Here is a 27,978-nt window from a genome sequence, read left to right as displayed (position 1 = left end):
TAACTCGCACCACACATCTCATCTGCGCATTGCGATGCGCATGTTCTTCAGTGGTTTGTTCACAATCGCCATTGTTCTGTTTACATCGTACGCAACATAAATGGATCTGACACAGTCACTATGTCAGTTTTGTTGCTGTTAGTCGGCTGAAACGATCTTTTCATGTCATAGATCATTTTCACCGAATGATCGTCATGGCTACTCGCCGTTCGAAGAGACATTGAGGTAGAACTAGTTTATCGTTGCATGCGACGGATGACATAGAGATCCAACATGGCGGCCCTGCTTCTTCTGACCACGAGAATCAACCATCAATCGACAGCGTGCAATCTTTGGACGCAGAGACTTTCTGTGCGAGGTATACAGGGATTTACAACGGAGATCGCAGGAACTGGAACTGGTATGTGTCCCAGCTGAGAGAATGAATTGCCAGGGACATCGGTATACAACATCTTCCCCCGAGTCTCACCAAAGCACAACTTCTGGCGTTCTATTTATGCAACCGCCCATCAGAGTCGTCACGTGGACAGTCAGGAGAGCCAGAATCGTCGGATGTCACTGAGGTTCACAGGACACACTTGCCCTGTAGGACTGCCTCCTCCAGTGCCACCATTACCTCAGCTGACCATAATGTGCCCAACTTACCTGTGTCTGACATTCAAGGCTTAACCATGACAGTTAATCAACTGGTTGCATCAGTAGCTGCACTAGCAGAGAAGGTTAATTCAACAGCCAATAACAATGCCAATCACACTGTGTCTTCAGATACCATGGACGGTCAGTTTTCTCTGCAGACTGACTTACATGACGGACTTCAACATGGTCATGGGCCACCAGGCTTCTCCACCACATGTCCCTTCACCCTCGATACTGTTTATGACAATACAGCCTCAAGCACTACCCATCACGTTACAGGTAATTTTGGCTTAGACCCTAATTCCCTTCCCCGTGTAGATACAGTGTCTGCCAGTTGATGTCAACACATAGTGGAAGGTAGGGATGTCAACCTAGCACTGCTACTAGTTCCAGATGATATACCCACTAACCCTTGTACCATTGAACTGGGGAATGGTGAATTAGGACTTAAACCAGCCGGAGATCCCAGGCTACAGAAAACCCTCAGTCTCAAACACTTCATTACTGCTTTCAATCGCTACAAGAGAATTATGTTAACCCAATGGCCTAAGAGAAGTGTAGAATTGGACAGATATCTTGATCTTTTTTTTAGCCTTAGCAACGAAGGCGACGAAATTGCTTTCTACACCTTCCATAAGATGTTTTCAATGTCAAAGTAGATTGGATCAAGTTGGATCAAGAGTTATACCTAAGAATTTTCAATTCTGACAAAGCTAATAGGTGTCAACACTGTCATGAAATCAACCACCCCACAGTCTTTTGCCCTTTAGCCATCCACCAGGCTAGTGCCAACAGACGAGATAAGAATCTCCCACATATGTCCAATCATAGCCAAGCCCGACCTTGAAACCAAGATGCTCAAGGTCGTCAAATTGTGTTTCATGAAGGACGTCCAGTGTGCAATAATTTCAACTATGAGTCGTGTGTACGTCCAAACTGTAGATTTGCTCATGTCTGTGCTGGATGTCAGAAGAATCATGCACTCAAGAAGTGTTCCAAGACATCAGACAAATCAACACATTCCAAGTGACTACCCCTCAATGCAGTCATATCTCCAATTAAGGTAGACATTTTACAGCAACAACTGGAAAACCATCCTGATAAAGATTTCGTGCAAGAACTGGTTTCGGGGATATCGGATGGGTATTTTACAGGCATAGATCACCCCCCTACTAGGACTTATGAGTGCAAGAATTTGTTATCCACCAGCTGTTGACACTCTTCTGCAACAGGAACGAGACAGGGGCTATCTCATTGGTCCGTTTGATATATCACCTTTCCCTATTCACCGCATCAACCCCATTGGACTGGTCGAAGGAAAGTATTCCAAAAAGCAGAGACTGATTGTGGATATGTCGGCTCCTCACGACAATTGTGTGAACTGCAGCCTCAATTCCTTGATCGACAAGGACAAGTATTCCTTGTCGTATGTGACAGTGGATGATGCCATCAGTGTCATAAAACAACTTGGGCCAGGATATGTTATGTGTAAAACTGACATCACTGATGCTTTTAAACTTATACCTATCCACCCTCACCTGTGGCATCTTCACGGTATCAAATGGCGCCAACAGTTTTATTACTTCACTAGACTAGTGTTTGGATGTAGGTCCAGTCCTAACATATCTGATCAGTTGTCCATAGCCATATGCTGGATAGCCCAAAACTGTTAACAGATACCGCTCATTCTTTATCTGTTGGATGACTTCATATGTTTTGCCAAAGACCATTCTGCTGGACAGACTATTATGAACAATCTGCTTACTATGTTTCATGGACATTCCCTTATCTAAAGCTAAGACGGCTGGTCCTTCGGATTGCCTAGAATATCTTGGCATCACCCTAGATTCTACTCGGATGGAGGCCCGTCTGCCTATGGAGAAAGTACAGAGAATTGTCACTTTGATCAACCATTTAATCAAGAATATCCATGTGACCAAGAGGGATCTCTTAGTGATTCTGGGACACATGAACTTTGCCATGTGCATCATTAGACCAGGCAGAAGTTTTATTGGATATCTATTAGGATATCATTGTGCATCTCTCAGCTGACTGCCTGCTGGATTTCCAAATGTGGCGCTACTTTCTAATAATTTGGAATGGTGTCTCCATGTTTATTACAGACACTATCAACTCACCTGATTTTCAGTCATACACAGACGCTGCAGCATCTCTTGGGTATGGTGGTTTCTTCCAAGGCAGATGGTTTTCATCCACCTGGTCCACAGAACTGATTGGTTTGGCAGGAGAAAACTTGTCAAAAGCACTCATGGAGTTATTTCCCATTGTGACAGCTGCCCATATGGGGACTCATGTGGTCTAATAAGTGTGTGTGTTTCCACTGTGACTACCAGGCCACTGTTGCTATCATCAACAAAGGCAGATCACCTATCCCTCTTTTCATGCGTTTTATGAGACTTAAGATGCTATTCAGTAGAATTATGTGTTTTGTGCTAAACATGTTCCTGGTGTGGATAATGCTATAAGCGATGCTCTCTCATGATTGCAGATAGCCAGATTTCGTCACCTAGCACCAGATGCAGAGTGTCACCCAACCCCTTGTCCTCAGCTGACAGACCTGATGTACCCGTAACACATGGAGGAACTATCGAGACAGATATGGAACTAATCATGGTTATCAGCTGTACCAGAACATATCAGGTCTACCAATCAGGAGTTAACACATTTCTCACTTTCATGACTATGCAGGGATTCGTGTGGACAACTACTTTACCTCCTTACTCGGAAGACATTCTCATTAGATTTGTGGCACACTGTTATCGTAGATTGTTGCTGCGATATTCTACCATTAAATCATACCTGTGTGGCATTCGGATTAGGTATTTACAAGTGGGTTTACCTAACCCTTGGACATCCGGTTCTTTAATTCGGTTGCAAACTATTGTGCAGGGGGTTAAGAGACATCAAGGGCTGTCCACATCACCCCGCTTGCCAATAACAACTCCTATCTTAAGTAAGATGTGTATGGCTCTAAATCATGGTGTTTTTGATCCCTACACCTGTGTACTACTGAAAGCAGTGTGTTGTCTGGCTTTCTTCGGATTTCTCCGTTGCGGAGAATTTGCTTGTAACACTGACAAGTTTAATCCAGTTTACAATCTTACCCTTAGAGCTGTGCAATTCTCCAGGATCTCGGCTTCATTCACCTTGCTGTTGGCAGCGTCCAAGACAGATCCAGTCCGGAAAGGAGTCACCATCACCTATACAGCCACGGGCAATTGTGTATGCCCTGTAGCTAGTATGCAAGCCTACCTCGTTCAACGCCATCGCTATGCTTTGCATAATACTGATCCTTTATTTGTGACTGTAGATGGCAAGGTATTAGGCAGGACATATTTCATTGTGCAACTTAAGAAACTATTAAGACTGTGTGGTTATGATGACAATGCCTATAATGGTCATTCCTTTCGAATAGGAGCCGCTACATCAGCAGACAGTGCAAAAGTACCAGATCACCACATACAAGTCCTTGGTCGGTGGTCATCTTCTTGTTACACCCGATATATACGTACACCTCAAGATGTTTTGTGGCGTGCTCAAAAAGATTTGGCTTATCTTTGTTAACATGTGGCTATAATACCCTTCTCCACATCGCCCAGTGTATATATTCATGTTAGAATTTATCTGTAAAACCTTTTCTTCAAGTGTAATGTATTATCATGATTATATAGCATATTTATTGATTCCGATACACATGGTAGTTCACTACATATTCTTATGATTTGTTGTTTGTTTATCTTGATACAGGTTAAAAGATAGTTACCACCTTGGTTATAGGGCATACATTTGTTATGTCCTTGTACGACTATGACCAGTTTAAATTCTGTGTATTTATTTTGGGGGGATTCTCATTTAAAAAAAGTTAAATATAGGCATATTTCTTAATTCTTTCATGTTCATTTGGCAGAGTATCCACCTGTAGTTGCAGATATTCATGGCCCCAAAAATGTTAGTATTTTCACCACTAGGCCTGGTCATCTCAGCGCTTGAGACTGCAGGGCGTTTCCCCACAGGATGGAGTCGAGTGGTTTGCTGTATTTACATAAGTAATGGGAATCCCCCAGCCCAAATGAATAAATCATTATTATTTGTATGTTTGCTGTTCTGTTGTGTGTCAGTATAATTTAGTACTCAGGAATTTGAGTTGAGTTTATGGTAACACACAACATTTGCTTATGACATGTATGAGTACGTACCTTAGGATGGCATGTGTCTTTTATACACTACATCTAGTCTTTATTTATTATTAAGTATGTTTCTTACAGTTACAGATTCACGTAATTGGACTATGGTAGTTATTGTTGTTTTGTTCACAATCGCCATTGTTCTGTTGACACCCACCTCCATCCCCTGCGCCACCAGTTCTGTGGTAATCAATTGATAAACATGCATGTATAATGCTTTATACTGGGGATTCCTATTCTTGTGTGAATATTTTATCAGATTTAATAATACATCTCATCAATTACTTAATTACTCTGTCCATCTACTTATATCCATTAACATTTCATTCCATGTGAGTTATTCTTATTATCTAATATTTGTCATGCTAACCTCTCTTGCCCAGCGCTTGGGTCCTATAATCCACTGTTGAAGGCGTTTCCCTCCGTAGTTATGTATTTTCGGAAATCACTATTGAATGCATTTTCCCTTCACAGCTTTAATATGCAATCTACTGTTGAAGGCGTTTCCCTTCACATCTATGTTATCTGTAATCCACTGTTGAAGGCGTTTCCCTTCACAGCTATAATCTGTAATCCACTGTTGAAGGCGTTTCCCTTCACAGCTATAATCTGTTATCCACTGTTGAAGGCGTTTCCCTTTTGCAACTATGTAATCATTAATTCACTGTTGAAGGCGTTTCCCTTCACAGCTATGTAATCTGTAATCCATTGTTGAAGGCGTTTCCCTTCACAGCTATGTAATCTGTAATCTTCTATTGAAGGTGTTTCCCTTCGCAGCTATGTCATTTGTAATCCATTGTTGAAGGCATTTCGATTCGCAGCTATGGTATCTGTAATCCACTGTTGAAGGCGTTTCCCTTCGCAGCTGTGTAATCTGTAATCCATTGTTGAAGGCGTTTCCCTGCCCATCTTTAATCTGTAATTCATTGTCGAAGGCGTTTCCTTTCGCAGCTATGTAATCTGTAATCAATTGTTGAAGGCATTTCCCTTCACAGCTATGTAATCTGTAATCCACTGTTGAAGGCGTTTCCCTTCCCAGCTATAATCTGCTGTCCACTGTTGAAGGCGTTTCCCTTCACAGCTATAATCTGTTGTCCACTGTTGAAGGCATTTCCCTTCCCAGCTATAATCTGTAATCCACTGTTGAAGGCGTTTCCCTCCGTAGTTATGTATTTTCGGATATCACTATTGAATGCGTTTTCCCTTCGCAGCTTTAATATGCAATCTACTGTTGAAGGCGTTTCCCTTCACAGCTATGTTATCTGTAATCCACTGTTGAAGGCGTTTCCCTTCACAGCTATGTAATCTGTAATCCACTGTTGAAGGCATTTCCCTTCACAGCTATAATCTTTTATCCACTGTTGAAGGCGTTTCCCTTTGCAGCTATGTAATCTGTAATCCACTGTTGAAGGCGTTTCCCTTCGCAGCTCTGTAATCTGTAATACATTGTTGAAGGCGTTTCACTTCACAGCTATAATCTGTTATCCACTGTTGAAGGCGTTTCCCTTTTGTAGCTATGTAATCTGTAATTCACTGTTGAAGGCATTTCCCTTCCCAGCTATAATCTGTAATCCACTGTTGAAGGCGTTTCCCTTCGCAGCTATGTGATCTGTAATCCACTGTTGAAGGCGTTTCCCTTCCACTATTGGGCAGAGTATCCGCCTGTAGTTGCAGATATTCATGGCCCCAAAAATGTTAGTATTTTCACCACTAGGCCTGGTCATCTCAGCGCTTGAGACTGTAGGGCGTTTCCCCTCAGGGCGGGGTCGAGTGGTTTGCTGTATTTACATAAGTAATGGGAATCCCCCAGCCCAAATGAATAAATCATTATTATTTGCATGTTTGCTTTTCTGTTGTGTGTCAGTATAAATGCATATATATACTCACACGCAAAAGAAACGCAAGTCGAGTATGCAGTATACATGTTATTTATTTTCAACAGTTAAGACAAGAAATACTAATAGGTCAAGATTGACAAAATTTGACTGAAGACTGTTTAATGGATTAAAAGGCAGATGACATAATTGTTTTTTTCAAATGTTAAGGGCTTACGCAGTTTTGGGTCAATACCCAAAATGTCAGTCAATACCTAGTGTGACCACCATTAGCATTGATCACTGCTACACATCTCCTGTACATTGAGTGGATCAGACGATTTGTGAAGGCCCTAGGGATCCTCCTGCACACATCCAGAGCAGCTGTGAGTAGTTCATCGGGAGTTGTAGGGACTGGGCGCACATTGTCCAGACGCCTTTGAACCTAATCCCACAAGTGTTTGATGGGGTTCAGATCAGGGCTGAGGGCTGGCCACGGTAGAACACGGATGTTGTGTTGTTGCAGAAAGGCCATGGTAGCTCTGGCAACATGGGGACAAGCGTTGTCCTGCTGGAAAATGTGTTGTTGATGTTGTGCAAAAAATGGATCAACGTCGGGTCTGATCACTTGGTCGATATACCAATATACCACTGAGCAGTGACGCCGTGTCCCTGACCTTGACCAACATTCAGAAAGCACATGGGTCCAAGACTGGCATTAAGTGCAATCCCTGCCCATATCATGACGCTAGGTCCACCCCATGGATCCCTTTCCACAACGTTTCTGTCAGTGAAACGATCACCTTGACGCAGCCAAATTCTGACTCTTCCGTCTGCTTGGGAGACACAAAAGCGACTTTCATCAGAGAAGATGACACGCCTCGACTCAGGATGACGCCAATTGTGATGACCCTGTGCCCACTGAAGTCGTGCTTGTCGATGCCATGGTTGGAGAACAGGAGGACGTGCTGGTCAGCGACATCTGAGGTTGTTGGAACTGAGACGTTGGATCAGTGTCCCGGCTAATCTGTCGATTATGTGTTGCTATGGTCTGTCGAGCACTTTCACTTGCAGTTAGGAACAGATGTCGTTGGTGTTGACGGGTAATCTGCCGATCTTGTCGAGGTGTGGTGACCCTAGGACGATCGCTCCGAGGAAGGTCATCTGTGGTCTGTGTAGCATTGTATTGATGCAGTAGACGGTAAATTGTGGTTATGTTAACGTTGAAATGATGGGCTACATCTTGGACAGACTCTCTAGCTTCCAAACATCCGATAGCCTGGTTTCTCTGAATTTAAGTTAGGCGTGGCATTGTTGACCAAAGAGTGGTAGGTCCAAGAATCGGCCACAGTTTTGTACCCATTACAGTTCGTGACAGTTTCGTGCATTTTCGATTTCGCGAGAAATGGGTGCATGATACCCACATATTCATTGAAATGGTGCGTTTTGGCGATTCGTTTTCTATGTTGCATTTTTACTCAGGGCTTCCGAAATGCAACCAAAAATATTGATAACACCATCAGGCTTCACACATCAATTTATGGTTCCGTGTTTATTACCTATTTGCTTAAAACCACTTGCGTTTCTTTTGCATGTGAGTATATATCAAAAGTTAATTACATTCATAGTGGCAGGTCAAGGTACATTGTTCAAACTTAGTTATGTGTTTCATAGTTATGAATTTATCCTCTATCCTCAATATTTATGTAAAATGTAGTTGATTGTCGAAGTGGCTGTCTTTGTTTACATTGTCAACTGTTGCCTATATGCAGGTAAGCTATTGTGAGGTGGCACTAGTTTTGACATCTACTCAAGTTATTTCTTGATCTTGTCTGACACATTGCTTTGTTTCTTTACCAAGGGCACTGCTGTCTCTGAAGGGAAATAGTAGATGACTTGCTTGTTTTGTGTGGTTCTATTTTTATTATGTGCATTTGTTTCATACAATAGGTTACCATACCCTCACTGTAGCGTTGGTAGATGACAGATTTGAATATAGAAGTGATCCCGAGTGGATAAACCTGACAAAGAAAAAATCAAATTCTCATATTTTCTCGGGACCCTTCATCCAGAAAATGAAAGTAAAACATATATCTGGATAAGGGTCGTGAAGAAGGTCAATATGACTTATATTTCAGAATTGAATTGGAAGGGTCTGCACCAAAGAATATTGTTCATATTTAATGCAAAACATTTGTATGTATGTTGCAATATGTAGCTTTCATGGGCTAATTTAAGTAACTTTTACGACAGATACCTCGCTACATTATCACTCTGCACGAACTCCTTGCCCATACACCCCATGAGCATGTTGAACGACGAAGCCTAGAGTTTGCAAAAGGCAAATTGGAAGAACTCTCTAGGGTGAGTATTCCATTTACTTTTGATGTGACCATGAATAAGTAATATAATATTCTACTTTACTTTGAAGGATGTTTTATTCTGATTGGTTAGTCAGAGATTCAAAATAACAATTAAATGTCTCTGAAGTTCACATTTACTTTTGCCTCTTATAGCCCTAACAGAATGGAAGTCTGTATCTAATAAGCAGAGAATCGCTAACCTTATCTACATATCAGACTCACAGAATTTTACATTTTGATCGTAAAAATGCGTGACAGAAATGTGCAAACCCGAATTCAGTAATCAGAAAGGTTGCGACAAGGAAAACAACACTCTTTGTGCACAAAGACAAGGCCTTTCTATTGTTAGATACCTATCTGCGGTTACCATTCCTAAGGATATCATTAGCCTATCATCAACTGATCAAGCTAATTGGAATAGGTTCAGTTATCTCCCAAAATGACTACATGTCAGAGGTCATACACAGCCAAAAATATGTGTTTACATATACTTGAAAAAGGTCAGCCCATGACGGGGATTAAGAGTAGGACAACCAAGCCTGGTAAGACATTACAATGCGTAATTGAACAGCTTCTTAATTAACCAGTTAAAATCAGATTTGTTTGACAACAACATCTAATTGTTTGATACATGAGTATATATACTGATTTAAAAATGGAATTTGTGTTTAATGAGGAACAGATGAACAGAACTTTAATTAAACTTGCTGGTATGTAATCTAGAGCAACTACTGTTTGTCTAGGTTAGTTAAATGAGTCATGTCAGACAAGCTTGCACTCCAAATGTGTCAGGTCGATCTGCTTGGGAAGACGTACCACCGTTGGTGATTTCGTCAGAAATGTCCGTGAACATTCTTTGGTGAAGCGTGTAGCCTGTCGTAAGTGATGATATTAACGATGTGCTATTAGTTGTATGACACTGAAAATTCACAATCATGTCTAGAGGCCAGAGAGAAGTTAAGGTGCTCAATGGGCCTTTTGAAGGACATAACCAGTTACTATTGATATCATTAGTCATCAGTAAGAGACCACCGTATTAACCACAATGTTGGCGGTTTTGCATTGATACCAATCCCCTGGCATTACTCTACAGCTCACTGCATCTGGTCAATATTTCTTGTGTGATAGTGATTCTGATAGATACATTACTCGTTCCTGTTCAAGAAAAGAATGAATACTGTCATGTGTCAGATGTTTTTATTACGGGCAGTCGTATTCATTATAAATCGCAGCAATTTAATAAGGCACGGCAATCCAACCTCTGTCCTAGCACTTCACATGTTCGTAAACATCCCGGTATATAGTTTACACTTGTCATCATTTCCTCCGTAAATAACTATGTGGTTCTTGATGTTCGCAAAGGAGACATTAAACTGTGACAAATACTGGACTTTTGTGTGTGCACTGACTTGTATAATAGATGTATATCCACCCCGGTGCTACACCTGCCAAGCATTTGACATGGATCCAAGTCCTGCCTTGCCTCTGTTGTTTCTCATCGCTGCGATTACAAGCATAGGAGCACTGACTGCAGGAAGTATGTGAAGAGTGTCGACTGCTGTGGAAATCACATGGCCTCTTCTAAATCCTGCCTGTGTGGGAACGCGCGTCACAAATGTTGAAAATTAAACATGAGAAAAATATCTCCTTTCAACAAGCTGAGAATAATCATGCCGGTCGGACTGCAAACACTCCAGCAGGTAATTCATACTTTGCTGCAGTCTCCCGACTTGTCACTACTGCCTCTTTCTTCTGCCAGACTGATCTGATATGGGTCAAATCTCTTGAACACATCTCAACTGCTTTACCAGAAAAAAACTGTGACACCATCTGTGAAACCTTCCAAACCAAATCTTAAAACTGTTGAGCGTCAGACACCAGAACCGGTACCTGAACTAGAATCTGACATTATTGAGACAAAAGCAGCAAAGAGAACAGCTGCAAAAACCACCACCAAAAGCCACCTCTCGTTTAGAGGTCCCCATGGAGGCCCATAACTCCTTTGGTCCTCAGCACATGGACTGCACGTGACACGAAAAGAAATAATACAAAGTCTTCCTCACATTCGCATGAAATATATCCTATGGGAGCACAATGACTCAACAAAACATAATACAAAGGAATTGTAGAGGTCATAAGAAAAATTTAAGTGAAATACAGCTATTGTTTCAAGATTTGAAACCGTCTGTTTTTCGTCTCCAAGAAATGTACCCAAAAAACACTAATCAATTATATATCCATCAGTTTAGTTCTTACCATTCATTCTGATAAAGCTGCAGGAGGTTCTTCTGTGTTGGTGAGGCGGGCATAACCCATAGCCCCGTTCAGTTTCAACACTAATCTTCAAAATGTTGCTGTCCGTGTAACTTTGAACATAGTGTTTACATCATGTTTACTCTCTTCCTTCAGCTATCCGCCAATCAGATCTTCAGACTTGGTATGATCAACTCCCTAAATCCTAGATAATCATGGGTGATTTAAACAGTCTCAGTCCCCTTTGGAGGAGTACTGATACAAATAATAAGGTCAAGATCTTTGAAAATTGGATAAACAATGAATTATGATGGATCTGATACTTATCTGCATCGTGCCACCCCTCCCTTGTTCTTTCACTTACCGTGATGTGACCCGGGTAAAAAGTGTAACCAGCTGATGCTCGCAATTTTCACCGCAACACATAACCACCGTGCCGCCGTGATGTGACTGAAATGCTGTTGAAAGCGGTGTCAAACCCCAACTCACTCACTCTCTCTTAGTTAATTACGGGGGATGGGAGCCAATACAGACCAACTGTCAGTTTTATTGCAAGGTAGTCATATTATGCCTTTAAGAAACTTTCAATTTAGATTAAATCTATGTGTATACATAAATTAATGACAAGGAGAGAGGGAGAGGGAGAGGGAGAGGGAGATTTAAAGAGAGGGAGTCTAAGGTCATGTTTCAAATCTGTTATCCCTATGAAATGAAACGTTTGCCTACACCTGTCACTCAACAACCTGGCCACCAACGGTTGTCTATCTTTGCAAACCTCGAGTTTTGGAGAGGTAACTCATTTATACCATGTCTTCTCACAGTGACGTCATACAATAATGACGTCGCAAACTAAATGTTTCGGGATTTTATCAGTTTGCAGCAAACAGCCAAATTATGATAATGTCGGGCAATTGGGCAGTAGAAATTAGCAATGAAACACATCTACATTTCTATATCTACATGTGTAATTACACTGCCTGTCTTCGGCCAGCAGCCACCATATAAATGGAATACTGTTAAAAGCGGCGTTTAACCAAATTCTTCACTTCTTGGTCACCTACAACAGAATTCATGATACCACTTGGATCTGCTAAAAATTGATGCAGTTTTGATAGATAATTGATGCTGAAGGTGTATAGGATCAACCGAGCTGGTTGAATACAATGTCGGTCGCCATACAATCATGGTCTGTCTAGGCACACCTCTCGTATATATATGGGATAAGTATACCAATTTTCAGTGTCAGTCATTGTGTTCCAAGTAAAGTACATCTTTACGTCATTGTATGGAGATAAACGTACTTTGTTTTCAGTTTAGAGAAAGATTATCGTCATTTAATACCTTAATTTAAGTTTTCATTTAAAACTTCACGCTAAAGCATTCGGTTTAAGATTAAATTTAGTACGTTCATCTCCTAAACAGTTGCATACGGGCGGCCGTTGTTGGTACATGCATGGGCTGGAATCGAGGGGAAAAGTTGATACTATGGGTACAACGCCTCGTTTCACAGACCAGACTGAGTGTTAGGGTAACCTTATCGTCATGTCAGTTTATGATAACTGTAGTGCTAAGGCTACTTTGTGAAACCTGGCCACGGCCTCTTTTCCACTGCTAAGAAAATACCAAGCCATACTGTAACACTATTCAGTGTTGCCAGAGGCTGTATAGGCAGGTGGGCTCGTAGTGATCGGCACAGTTAATAGATAGTTAGTGAACTGCATCAATTGAAGAGGAAACAGAGTTTCCTGTTCTGGTGACCTAATGGTCACAATCGGACAGTTACTGACTGACAACTGCCGCCGGCTGATTGATGAATCGTGATCCAGGCTGACGAAATCGTCTTGCAAGCAGTGTTGGGTCACGCTCAGCCAGCCGGGCAATCCACATATAAGCCGGTCCGGCCATCAGTGAAGTAGGCAGAGAGGCAGAAAGGCACAGAACAAGCAACACCAACCACGCCCAGATCGACAGAGTAGTCCAGGAGATCAGCCTAAGGACTCTGACAGCCGCCACAACTAAACAGCTAGTCAACCCAGCATTCAGCAGAACAACACACTAGGACAAGCTCTCGTCGCATCTGGTCGTGCCTGAACAATCACCACAGCCTCTCTCAGCAGTCTCTGCCACGTTCGCCAGGTAAAACGTTTTGTAGAACCAAGTGATATAAAGTGTTTTTACTGTTATTAAAGAAAGCGCAGAAACCCTGAACCAATTCGTCTGTTGTTCTACAGTACACCTCGAAAGTATGTTATCTGTCCCTCGTGAAACGTTTCCTACAACTAGGAAAGAGTTTGCAATGCACCGCAAATACAAAGCAGCCCCCATCCAAAGCTCATTTTGACATGCCACAAGTTCACCTGACAAGTATAAAATGTTCATACATACAGAGCAGCGGTTATTGAAATTGACCTGAAACAGTATGAAATATTGTGAAAATATAGGCCTACAAGTCGTATTTGTGGCCAGATACCAAAAATCTAAAAAATCAAGGCTACTTGCTTCTGATGTGTAGAAATTGATCATTTTGGTAATGCCTGTACTCATCAAGGTGATCATATTTCGTTCCAACTGACTGCAGTGATTATACGTTTCAGTCCATTGAACAAAACATTAAATGTGAGCAAAAAAGAAAGACAGGAGTCGATCCCATGCTACTCCACCTTAATGACTAATACAAATCCTTCATTCAATGTAATTACAGAGGTCTCAGGACACATTTTACACTTATTAACACAAGATTATAAACCGTCAGCAATCCGTCAGTGGTATGTAGCTCATGTAATGTACTTCATTGTAATCTTTACCATTATAAGAATCAAAATTGACTTTTTTCTTTTCCTGTTGTTTCTTATATTTCTGAAGCTCAGGAACATAATTTGTCAAGTTTATTTGCAATATCTAATTTATCAGTTATTATTTTGGCACCTTCTTTAAAATGATGTACAGAAGATTTTGAACCTTTGCCTTTTATTTTTTAACAATGTTCCACACATTGGATATGGGTGTACATGAATTAAGTTTAGAGACAAAGTTCCTCCGTGATTGACACTTATTTGGTTTATAGTTATGAACTGTAGGATTGCATTGAAAATATATTTCCGCTTTCTTCCTACATTTTCTTGCTTGTTTGCAATCATAATTAAACCATGGTTTACGAATATGAGGATTTGCAGGGGACTTAGGAATTATTTGATCAGCCATATGATTGCATTGGATGGGATCAGGTACATTGATGAATTTGTTAGGTTGTAATATATCGACACATTATGTTTCATACAAACCGTGGTCTACGTATATGAGGGTTTGCAGAGGACTTAGGAATGCTGTCATCTTCAATAGCATTTAATATATCTGAAAATTTTTGTATAGGATCAGGAACATTCATAGATGGCCAAAGATAGTATTTGGAACTTGGCTTGGTAAAATTCCACTGTGATGAAGGTGGGTCATCATTCGGTGTTACAGTTTTTAGAACAGTAGGGAAGTGATCACTTCCACAAAGGAATGTGCAAGGTAATGCGGATAGCAACAGCTTGAAGATTAGTATTTAAATGGATAGGGCTGTGAATGACGGTCTGTCTGACTAAAATAGTAGAGCCTCCAGTCACTTTATCACCCGGAGGAGAAAATGAATGATGATAATTGTACTGCCTTAGATCCAATGTATCAGTATGCTTAAGATATGTCTCTTGGAGACATATTGCTAACGTTCATAATCTTGAACTAACAATTGTATCTCATTAAAATTCTTTCTAAGTCCTCTGCAATTTCACTGAAGTGTAGTTGGTTGGTTGGTTTGTTGTTTAACGCCGCACTCGATGTCTCGAACGAACGTGAGGAGGAAGAACTCCTACCAGAATTCTGTGACGAATGAGTTACTTCCATGTCCAGAGTAATATAGGAGTTGTGGTGAGGCACCTCTGAAAGAGGGAGATTCCTTGGTGATTGTTTTCTACCTAACTTCTTTCCCGTTTTGTCCGATGGACAGTTGCAGTTGTTGTTTGCTCAAGGCCTGGTTCTGGTGGAGTCTGACTCGCTGCCTGAGAAGTTTGAAGGTGGTACTGATGTTTGTGCAGATTTGTCAAGCTCGATGGCAGAAGTTGCCACGGGTCGATCAGATTTGACCCATGTCAACAGTGACAGATTTAGATTGAGCTGGCACAGAGACAGCAGCAGAGTAATTCATTGTTGATTGAGGTGGTGATTGTGAATTAAACTGTTATCTACCTTTTCCAAACCAAATATGTTTGCCATCACAGTTCGCTTGTTGAGGGCTTGTTGGCAATCAGTACTTTTATGGTTGTCACCACAGCGTTGACAAACCATGGAACAACGACACGACTTAGAGCCATGGCCAAAATGTTGACATCTAAAGCATTAGAGACATACACCTCCACTCTAATGTTGACATATCCATCTTTGATTGATTGTGGGATAGAAGATCTGGCAAACATAAACAAGTAGGTATTAGTTTGTTCAAAAGTTTAATCATCCTTCTTGCAGGTGAAACGTTTCACAGAAGATACTCCTTGGTTTTGTAACTCTTCAGCAATTTCTTGTTCAGACATGTCTGACAAGGAACGGGTCCTGTCACGGACAATGCTTCGGCAGGAGTTGAGTGTCCTGTGTTCAGAAATTTGATAAGAGATTGTGGAATTGTTGTTTCTTCACACATTCTACAAGGTGGGAGACAGAACGAAGTCAAGTCACCTCTCCACAATAACCATGAATGCCTTTAGAATTGGCTAAAGGGTTCAGTTTGATGGGTTGATGATCTTCAGCCTCGATCATAAGGAATCTAGCCCAGGATTCAATATTTGCAAAAGTCTCATCAGATGAACCTGATTCTATATGTCTATGCTTTGAACCAGAATGATTATTAGCCATGGTGAAAGGGCTTACACAGTTTCGGGTCAATACCCAAAATGTCAGTCAATACCTGGTGTGACCACAATTAGCATTGATCACTGCTACACATCTCCTGTACATTGAGTGGATCAGATGATTTGTGAAGGCCCTATAGGGGATCCTCCTGCACACATCCAGAGCAGCTTTGCGTAGTTCATTGGCAGTTGTAGGGACTGGGCCCACATTGTGCAGACGCCTTTGAACCCAATCCCACAAGTGTTCGATGGGGTTCAGATCAGGGCTGAGGGCTGGCCACGGTAGAACACGGATGTTGTGTTGTTGCAGAAAGGCCATGGTAGCTCTGGCGTTGTCCTGCTGGAAAATGTGTTGTTGATGTTGTGCAAAAAATGGAACAACGTGGGGTCTGATCACCTGGTCGATATACCACTGAGCAGTGACGCCGTGTCCCCGACCTTGACCAACATTCAGAAAGCACATGGGTCCAAGTCTGGCATTAAGTCCAATCCCTGCCCATATCATGACGCTAGGTCCACCCCATGGATCCCTTTCCACATTTCTGTCAGCGAAACGATCACCTTGACGCCGCCAAATTCTGACTCTTCCGTCTGCATGGGAGACACAAAAGCGACTTTCATCAGAGAAGATGACACGCCTCGACTCAGGATGACGCCAATTGTGATGACCCTGTGCCCTGAAGTCGTGCTTGTCGATGCTGTGGTTGGAGAACAGGAGGACGTGCTGGTCAGCGACATCTGAGGTTGTTGGAAGGGAGACGTCGGATCACAGTGTCACGGCTAATGTGTCGATTATCTGTTCCTATGGTCTGTCGAGCACTTTCACTTGCAGTTAGGAACAGATGTCGCTGGTGTTGACGGGTAATCTGCCGATCTTGTCGAGGTGTGGTGACCCTAGGACAACCGCTCCGAGGAAGGTCATCTGTGGTCTGTGTAGCATTGTATCGATGCAGGAGACGGTAAACTGTGGTTATGTTAACGTTGAAATGACGGCCAACATCTTGGACAGACTGTTCCAGCTTCCAAACGTCCGATAGCCTGGTTTCTCTGAATTTAAGTTAGGCGTGGCATTGTTGACCAAGTGGTGGTAGGTCCAAGAATTGGCCACAGTTTTATACCCACTACAGTTTGTGACAGTTCGTGCATTTCGATTTCAGTGCATAATACCCACATATTAATTGAAATGGTGCGTTTTGGCGATTTGTTTTTTATATTGCGTTTTTACTCAGGGCTTCCAAAATGCAACCAAAAATATTGATAATACCACTGGAGCCGGATTTACATACCTATACCACCACTACAGATGGAATTTTTTATACCAAAACGCTGATGCGATTCAACGATAGTCATAAGTTTAAGTTACATTGCCTCTAGCTCACCACTACCTTGAGTCAATCAATGATACCATAGAGGGAATTTTTAGTACAAAAACGATGTTGAGACTAAACTAAATTGTAATGAAAATATTCTCTATTATATTTATTCATACATATACCATTATTTCTAACGAAGTGATATTCAACATTCTTCGTTTATTTTACTAGGAGACCAGACTATATATTCTTCTTGGTAATTGGTAAGAAACAATTGATGACCGTATTTGGTTGGTTTGACATCACTGATATAATATATACCTTGTGGTAATTCTCTCCATTTGATAAATTTGTCCTTCAGCATAAATTCCATTATTATATATTTACGTAAGCATTCTTCTAAATGTGATCTAATGATAGTAAGCAATCTATTTTTAATCTCCAACCAGTTCTTTGGTTTTGACACGGAATAATTGATGCGCTTGTTGCCTCCCCTGTTCTATAAACTTTTTTTTTTTTTTTCTCGTCTTCGCTAATACCACTGGTCTCACTAGAATTTGATCGAATCTCCGGCTTCATTGCATTGTATTTGGTGAGTTCCGACAACACTAAACGAAACCCCTCCTCAGATATCTTACAAGCAGCCATTGCTGTTGAAATATGATCCTCAATGCTGTTCAACTTTGCTTCAGCGAGTATCCTAATATTATCGTGTTTTAATGCTTTCTTTTGCAACCTACGAGAAATGAATTTTATCGCTATTCCTGCCAGTCCTGAGACTCCAGCCGCTATTTCCATGCTAAGTATGATAGGCGCGGCGATTATAGTTGATAATAAACCAACACCAGCAACACCGAGTCCTATGCCAGCCGTTATAAGCATGGTGTCAACTCTGTCGAGAGCATTCAACGGCTCTGCGATACTTTTTATACAATCCAAGTCTAAATTCCCTCTCCTTATCTATTTGATATTTTATGTCGCTTATTTGATGTAATCTAAATCCATCAACAGTATCAATCTTTTCAGATGCCTCATCAAGCACCGGATATAAACTCATAGTGTATGTTACGGTCATATAATAGTCTTTAATTGGTCTTGCTTCAATGTTTTGAGAGTATACATCAACCTTATCAAATGAATATTATACGGCATGAATATCTTAGTAAGAAAAATACTACCACTTTTAATAATTTAGACCTCCTGAAGGGTTGCAACGGGCGATGCTCCAATATGAATAATACTGCAACTTCGACGCTCGTGTTTCTTGAACCATTTAATCGATAGACCTGGTAATATTTCGAAGGCATTTTCCGGTGCATCTCCGAACAAGACTTAATAATAAGTGTAGAAATATTAGGTATTGCACTCAAGGTCTGTTTAATATCATTGAATTCAGTAACAACATTTAAACTAACATTTTTTTACTGCCGGACGACTATATAACATATAACCTGGGTTTTCTGGCAGGGGGGTGACTAACACACTTTTTCCTTTAGATGGGATATGAGCCCCGAGTACGATCACACTATTTATTATCTTAGTTAAATTATGTTCCTTACCCGTCATCACATACGGTGGGGTAATGACGATATTCAGTAGCCACCCGATGTTTGCTTCAACCATAGTCCATTTATTATCACCGTTGAGAATAAGATTGTACGAAGTGTTTTTATAGAGTCTACTAACGTCGACATCGCTTAAATCTCCTAGATTACCTGTGAATGTAACTTCTTTCCGCTTGTATACATTATCTTGTAAGTGTAAAGCGTATAACTTACCATCGGTACCGGGTTTACCGAATCCTTCTGTGTCTCCGAGATCGGAAAGCGCAATTGTATTACATTGTCTGAGCATTCCAGGGCCTGATGAATCAACCATTATTAATAATATGGAGTGTTACACTTAAGTATCCTATATGTACAGGTTGATGTTTTACATCTAATACAGAAATTTTGAGGTCTGAGATAATACCACGCTTTAATTTTTTATATTGTAATGTTGAGAAAGAGTCCGTTCTACCGCTATTGTATTTTTCAATTTGACTGGAATAGATCTGAGTAGAGTTGAAGGACTTTTGAGTTGAATATTATCCGTCGTGCTTATTTCATCAAGATGGATGCACAACTCTTTATAGGGAACTAAATCTGGTAATTTATCTCCATGCACTGTTTTGTTGGGTGGTATTATTATTGATACTTTTTCGTCTCCTATTACAAATCCAAGTGTATCTGCTAAGGGCTCGACAAGAACTACTTGATTTCCTTCCACGGTTTGTCCCCCTACGTGTCATGTACACATTTCTATACAAAATTACATGATAGTTTCTTAAAGAACTTCATCCATCATGGGTCTTAAATTACACAAAATATAGATTTTGTTGGGTACAAGGTATTCATGGTCAAGTACCGTATTGATGTTTCATACACTTTTCTGGATTTCGAGTTATTTTGCAATTCATCGTTCTCATTTGGAGTCAAACGGACTGTAGTTGATGTCACTAGTTTCGAAGAGCGCAAAGCTTCATTATTAAGGTCGCGGAAGACATGAAACACTCCTTTACTTGAAAATGTGAGCAAATTAGAGATCAAAGTTGATTATAGATAGGTATTGGTGAGTGAATCTGTTTGGTGAAGCCTAAATAGTTCATAGTAAATTTAATGGATTGAAGGTTTCAGGGAATTCGGAAAAGTTAGTGAAGGCTGCTTCAAGTTTGTTTATCCATCTTTCTTGTTTGTTATAAGTTGTTGAAACACGATTGTTTGTGAAAATGAGTGAGCACACATATGTTTATACAGGTGATGCATGATGAAGTGAGCGAAACAGAAAACATTCGCAAGAACCTTTCGATAGAACGGATGATTGTTGAAGGCTGTGACATACTTTTGGATGTCAACCAGACGTTTGTCAGACAAGGTAAGTCTTGAACAGTTTCATTTGTCATGTCTTTTGCCTTGCAGAATAAATGTATTACTGGGTACTGGACATAATTCTCTGGAAATCTATGAAGTGGATTACAAGATGTTGACCTCTTCAAGTTGAAATGTTCTCATTGGTGTTTAGCTGAAGTCCATCGAAAATAAAAGGGACATAGTTTAGTTTAGTCAACTTATGTTATGGCACATTGTCCGTCATCTGTCCATTCTTAACATTTCTTGAAAACTACAAAGATGAAACTTGCATGAACAAACACATTTGTTCTACTTTTTTTATATCAGTAAATACCTTGATACGACCTTTACACTTGTCCAAGGTAATAATTGAACAAGTGCTATACATACAGGCTTTATACTTCAACCTGATCTGTTGTGTAAACATCAATCTATCATCATTGAACCTTGTATAAACACCAGTTATCCACATGTATACTGACTGAACAAAAGTTCCTGTGCCATTGAATAAGATTTAATGCAAAGTTATGTTTTTACCAAATCTAAAACCATTTTGGTTTGCAACAGATAAAAGGCTCCTGTAAGTGTTCAAATGGTTTAATTTGACTTACTGACTTCAGAAAATGCGTGATTTCATAAAAAAACATGAACATGCCAAAATGTCAATTTACAAATCAATAGCGTGTGTGTCCACCTCTGGTTGTGATGCAAGCAACACATCTTCGTCTCATAGAATGGACCAGGCGTCGCACAAAGTCCTGTGGGATATCTGTCCATATCTGCTGGAGCATGTTTCGAAGTTCCTGGAGTGTCTGTGGAACACGTGGTGGACGTCGAAGGTGCTGACCCATCTCATCCCACACGTGCTCGATCAGTGAGAGATCAGGGGACTGAGCCGGCCAGGGGATGACATTCACGTTGTTTTGTTGAAGGGAATCCTGAACAAGTCGAGCAATATGAGGCCAGACGTTGTTATGTTGAAAGGTAATGCCTGGGCCATGACGACACAAAAACGGTAGAACAACAGGGCCGATGATCTCGTCGCGGTAGCGCTGTCCATTGAGATTTCCGTCTACCACTATCAAACGGGTCCTCTGTCTTGCTGTAATCCCACCCCATACCATAACGCTGCCGCCCCCGAACCAATCTTTTTCCATGACACAATGATTGACGTAACGTTCACCTGGACGTCGGTAAACTCGAGTCCATCCATCGCTGTGGCTGAGGTGAAAACGAGACTCGTCAGTGAACAGAACTTGTCCCCACTGCATGGCCGTCCAGCAAAGACACTGTCTGTACCACTATAGATGTGCTTGACAGTGGTTACCTGTCAAAATGGGACGTCTGGCGGGTCATCTGAGGCGACGACGTCCGGTTTGGGAAGATATTCGTTGAAGGCCAGGGATGATTCTTGCAGTCACTGTTGCTGGAATCAGTTGCATTTTTGTGACTTGATTCCATACATGTACTACAATATTGAAAACCAAACTTTACTTGTTTGAAACATACACTAAAATATTGGTGTCACAGGAAGTTTTGTTGTTGAGTATATGTAACATTCCTACTTCCCATTACTGTTATCACTTGCTCAATAATAGTCTTAGTTACTACACAAAACGTCGCATTTGTTGTAATAAAGAAGTTGTATATCTATATAACTATCTCCCTTGTTCATCATACCAGCTTCTAAAAGCCCCTTAAAGAGGTTAACATAATAGTTGGTGTCACAGATGTGAAAAAGCTGTAAAATGCACGAAAAATCAATGTAAATTGGCAAAGCATATCTCACCTATCACACATCTTATTGAATTATCTGCATACACGGATATGCAATTGACACCTATGGTTTCCATAAAAACCAAACTTGACTTTGAACAGAAACGGTTTGAGCTACACGAGAGCTGGTCAGTGTGACGGTCTAAACTAGGGATGACTATTTGTCTGGAAATCACTATTGCGAAAACTATTGATATTGAAAGAAACCATTGCGATAACTATTGATATTGCAAGCAACTATTGCGATAAATATCGATAGTTTTCAGTGTATAATTTTAGATGGATTTTAGAGCTGAATTAAAACTTTGAACTGAAGTTTCCTTTGAATGTGATAACCATAACAACAAAAGTAAAGTTTGGGATATGTAACAACGTGTGTCGGTCTGACGTTTGGTTCCTGTAGGAAGTGACAACTTGGAGATGATGGCTTGCGGTATATACAGTTTTACTTTATACATGTAGATATATACATACAAAGGATCTATGTGCCAGGTCAGCACATAGTGGTAGTGGTTGTTGTCTAGGTGCCCTGGAGCACCCAGCCTAACCCTAGCTAGTTAAGGGTAAGACCTTTCTTTTTTCTTTCTCTCTGGACCAAGGCTTACATAGCCAAGCTCACCTGACATTTAGTAAGTAATAGATATAAATGTAAACAGTAAATCATCAGTGACATACTTGCACATCTCATTCAGGATCGCAGACGGTCGATGTACACAAAAATAGGGATTAACAAATAGGATTAGCATCTTATATATAACAGCAATTAAGTGTTTCAAGGCATATAGATGTCATGGCTCCAGGGTAATGAGCCTTTGCAATTAAATGTTCTTCAGACAATGGGTGTCGTGAATCAGTCGCTATGACATATGACTGATTTGTTTTTGTCTCTACCCTAATAATTTAAGAAAAAGAAACTTCCACATTACCATGTGTTAATTACTACCACTCATGATCAAAAGAAAAACAAATTTGAACAGCTTTGCATGTATTTTATTGATATGGTAAATACAATCAAAACTATCGATATTCCAAACCAAAATCGATACTATTGATTGGAAACTGATTTAACAATTGATTTATTGACTTTAAGTGCTTACCAACAGCAATATATTGATATTTCTATTGATCATGACACCTCTAGCCCAAACAAAGTTTCACTATCCCACAGCTTGTTGGTGAAAATAGCATAAAAGTGTAACAAAGCCAAATCACTTATTACTTTGACCCTGGCAGCAAGGGGGCCCCTTTTATGTGATAGACTACAACTTAATAGGTACATGACCCTGTGAACCCCAGTTTCTGACACGGCCACCCCCAAATTTAGGAACTAAATTTGTCAACATCAGAATAAAGTCTTTCCACACTGGAACTAGAGTCAATTATCGTCATCAGCACATTCAGGTTATGATTGGTCTGGTGTACACCTTGTCTTTCACACTGACAGTGGCAGTGCGAACATATCCATGTGTTCCGAGGTAGGTTTTGGTGACTCTACCAACAGGCCGCTGAGCTCTTATGAGCTTTGGATCAACTATCACGACGTCATCTGTTTTGTCTTTCTTTCTGCCACTTTGTGCGCCACTGCAGATCAGGAAGATAATGTTTGACAAAGTGTACCCAAATGTGGTTGGCCAGAACTTGACTGTGGTGCCATCTGTGTCTGCTAAATAGTTCATGGGCTGGATAGACGACTTGTGGAAGAGAAGCATCATGGCGGCCAATCAGCAGGATGTTTGGTGTAACTTGGCCTATATCTCCGACATCTGATGAAATGTAGCCTAAAGGCTTAGAATTTAGAATCTCTGCCACCTCCGCTAGAATGGTACGTAACACAGATTCTGTCACTGTCTGCTCTCTTAGTGCCACTCGGAGGCCATATTTCACAGATTTCATCTCTCTTTCCCAAACACCACCGAAGTGTGGTGCATGAGGAGGATTGAACACAAATCTGCGATCCAGTTATTCAGCAAGGTCTGGTTCCATACTTGCAAGTGCCTCCTGCAACTCTGTTGTTTTAGCCCCTCGGAAACTGGAACCTTGGTCTGAGATGCGTTCGTAAGGTTTGCCCCTCAGTGAAGCGAAGCAGCCACGAGGAATGCAGCCGAGTCCATGCTTCTGAGTATGTCTAAATACACCGCATGGGTGGTCATACATATAAATATCAAACCCCATCCTTTCTCTAAGCGACGTCCAACCGTCTCCGTGGTCTAGTGGTAGAGCGCCCGCCTGGAGAGCGGAAGGTCCGGGGTTCGATCCCCGGCCGCATCATACCAAAAGATGTTAAAAGATGGTACTTTATGTTACCCTGCCTGGCGCTCGGCATTAAGGGGACAAGGACTGGTCGACTCAGAGTCAGTATACTGTGAGTGGGGTATTCATTTTAAACCGTGGCATGGTATCTTAATAGGCTAGCACTATAAATCGGCATCAGTCCGGACTAGTACAAGCAGCCACACGCACACACACACACACGTGCATGCACGTTGCTATATAAGTGCAATAATCTTGGACGCGACGTTAAACCCCATTTCACCGCACCTAAGCGACATCCAACCTTCACATACATTGGTCTGAAGCAATCAACTCTATTGAGAAGAATGATGATTTGAAAAGTCGCAGACGTGGTGGTGGAAAGTCAGATATTTTCTGTGTCCTCGGGTTTGGGCGCCATTTCTGATAGGTGGAATACTGACAGTGATGGCGTCAAATCGCTTCTCATCCCCTCAATATAAAAAATCTGCGTTTTATCTCTGCGAGTATACAGTCTTGCCCATAGTGTAAGAGCTTCTCATCTTGATCCCGGGTGATCAGTTTTGTTGTGACATGTTGTGGGTCAAGAAGAATTGGATGTTTGATGACTGTATTTAGAGATTCAGCTCTCTGTAAGCGCCCTCCTACTCTGATCAGATGTGATTCTGCATCATAAATAGGGTCAAGCTGGAGGAGTCTGCTGTCTGGAGGCAATTGTTTACCTGAATGTAGTGCTGTGAATTCCTCGGGGAATGACTCTATTTGCACTAGTCGATAGAGATTTGTTCAAACCGTTCAGCAGTCAAGGGTTGAGCATTTTCAGGCAAGGCCGCCCCATCAAAGGACTTTAACATCAGCCACATGGCTTCCCAGGATGTGTACTGTTCCGCATCTGGCAGCTGAGGTGTATTCACAACAATTGTGCCACACATAACAGATTTCTTTATCTCTGTATTGTCAGAGTCTATTGTCACTGGGGTAACTGGCTAATGATCAGGTGTCTGGTGCATGAAATCTGGCCCATCTCTCCACTGCGATTCCTTGCTGAGTTCTCTGAGAAGTTTGCCTCGAGTAATGTCATCAGCAAGATTTCTCTGTGTGTCAACATATCGCCAGTTCTGTACATCTGTAAGATTCTGGATTTCTGATACTCGTGTTCCAACGAATACTTTGCATCTGCATGATTCTGACTTCAGCCAACCAAGTACAGTAGTAGAGTCACTCCACAATATCACTCTCTGGATTGGTAAAGTTAATTCCTCGCACAATACATCAGCTAGCTGAGCACCAGTGAGGGCTGCACATAGTTCTAGGCGTTGCCCAGACAGCTGTTTCTCTGGGGAAACCTATGATCACGCCATAAGGAAACTGACATAGATGTTTGCTCCTTCGTCTGCTGTGCACAAGTATGCTACTGAACCATACACTCTTTCAGAAGCATCACAAAAGATGTGTAGTTGTCAGTCTGCACTTCCAGAGTCCACACTATGGGGTGTGTAACACCTTGGTAGAGTGACCATTGGGATTTCTTCTAGTTCCTTTTCCCAGGTCAGCCATCTTTCACAGCTGTCCCCCTTTTCTATAGGGTCATTCCAGTTTTTCCGCCTTATCAATTTGTGAGATTGGTGTTAGTCAAGGTTTAGTCCGTCGTTTTGGGGATAGCTAGAAGGTCTATCCGGATTTTTGTCTACGGGGAACAATGCAGATCTTATCATGATTCTGAAACAGTCATCGCTTTTATTTTTTACATTAATTATGGCTTTGCTCTTTTTATAATACGAGGGTAAATCTAAATAAGATCCACCTTTGAAAGGCATATAATTTGCTATATCTAAATATAAACTATCGATTTTATCCACACCCCAACCCGAACCTCTATTAGTCTAGCGTTCTAAAGTTTCCTGTATCCGTTGAATTGATTTATCTAATGATGTGCTTATAGTATTGGATTCGGTGATAACTTCTTGATTGCTTCGGAAATAAGGTCGGTATATTCAGCGCTATCGTCTGTGTTACTTTTACTCAATGACATTTTAACCGTCAGCTGGTATTTTATACTATTTAAATCATCTGACTCGTCGTTAATTTTGCTCGATACGATGGGCTTAACATCATTAACATCCATGTTGGAATTAATATCTATCTTCCAACCTCTTAGATATTTACCAACGCCGGCTGTGGGTACAAATTTTAACTCATCACCTGATCGATTATTATCAACATCAACTGATTTATTATTCTCTAGTAAATCAATCAATTCAGCTTTTCTCATTCGAGAATAACCTCTCAGCCCACTTTTTTTTGCTTGAGCTTTGAGTTCTCTAACATTCTTGGGTTTGTTGTATTCCAAACCGAGTCAATCAATCAATTCAGCTCTTCTCATTCGAGAATATCCATGTAGACCACGTTGTTTTGCCAAAGCCTTCTACACTCTGACAAACACCATTGTGATTTAATGGCATATACAAATGAGTCAAATGTCTAAATGGTTATATTTCCATATCTAAATATGTAATCTTCCCAACCTATTCCTCTCGTTGATGTAATCTCTCTTCCTAGCGTAAATAATCTGCTTCCTAACCCTATCAGCACCGTGACTCTTACATAAATAGTAACTACCTTAGACCCCAATCCCACATACAAAACAAACGTAATTTTTATATCCTTGTCTGATGTAATAAGAATACCAACACATGGTTTCTGACATTGAATCGGCTTCCATATGAGTGTATATCTGCACAGATTCATGGTTATACACCTATCAAATCATTTGTCTAAAAGGCAAATCACATCTCCATGGGTGAGTCATAGCTGTCATCGCTATTTATAGATCATAGCTTATGTGTAGCTAAAAAATAGACAACAGTCAGCTCGACATAGCTGAACAGACAGTCAGCGCTATTTATAGCTGAGTATTCAGGGTTATTATAAATGGTTGATACGCAATAGAACATAGCTAAAAATAGCCATGGTGGACAATCCCAACACTATAAATGCTATCTCACTGCCTTTCTGAGCCTCTGACAGTGTATAAAACTGACTCATTGTTGGTCTCGGTATTGGGTCAAGTTTCTTTCAATAAACAAGGAAGTAATCCTGCATGGCAGATTCAACATCCTTAAACGTTTGAATTGAATGCCCCTCTTTACGCAATTCATTATTAATAAAATCTAATCTTAACATCCTATTTCTGGCCCATTGTGACTGGGCTGTTTTGAGTTGTTCTAATGCTTTATTATGTCTTTTCTGCTCCTCTCCTCTCATACTAGAAAGTAAAAAATTATTCCCCGAAAAAGCTAAAGCATTAACAATAGCTCAGCGCAATTGTTGCCATATTCAAATGTTCAATGTTTAATTACTTCATTGTGTCTTCTGGGATAAGCCCTTGTTTGATGAGCATATCTTTTGTAGCCATTGCCAATCCAATATCAAGAATCATCATACCGATATCATAACCATTAAATTCTAGCTTGGGTGGTGTGGCTTTAGTGATCATTTTAGCTATACAAGCATAGCCAATGGCCAAGCCGCTGACCACTGCTGAATGATACATTGCGTTTACCAACATGTTACAGTCTGTAACTGGAGTAGTCATGC

General features: G+C 40.9%; 1 protein-coding gene and 1 pseudogene across 1 annotated transcript in view; both read left to right on the top strand.

The window, feature by feature from the left end:
- LOC139478127 (ras-specific guanine nucleotide-releasing factor 2-like) overlaps nucleotides 1-27,978 on the top strand; it is a 969,963-nt gene that overhangs the window by 92,504 nt on the left and 849,481 nt on the right. Inside the window, exons 9-10 of the mRNA XM_071260456.1 lie at nucleotides 8,909-9,019; nucleotides 20,263-20,380. Coding sequence (XP_071116557.1) covers nucleotides 8,909-9,019; nucleotides 20,263-20,380 — 229 coding nt within the window. The remainder of the gene's footprint in view (nucleotides 1-8,908; nucleotides 9,020-20,262; nucleotides 20,381-27,978) is intronic.
- On the top strand, nucleotides 274-3,892 carry LOC139470829 (uncharacterized; annotated as a pseudogene).

This window comes from Haliotis cracherodii, unplaced genomic scaffold (genome assembly GCF_022045235.1).
Source record: "Haliotis cracherodii isolate W230 unplaced genomic scaffold, xgHalCrac1.p SCAF_1, whole genome shotgun sequence".
Lineage (NCBI taxonomy): Eukaryota > Metazoa > Mollusca > Gastropoda > Lepetellida > Haliotidae > Haliotis > Haliotis cracherodii.
The sequence above is the reverse complement of the archived record's forward strand: the minus strand, read 5'-3'. Positions and strand labels throughout refer to the sequence as shown.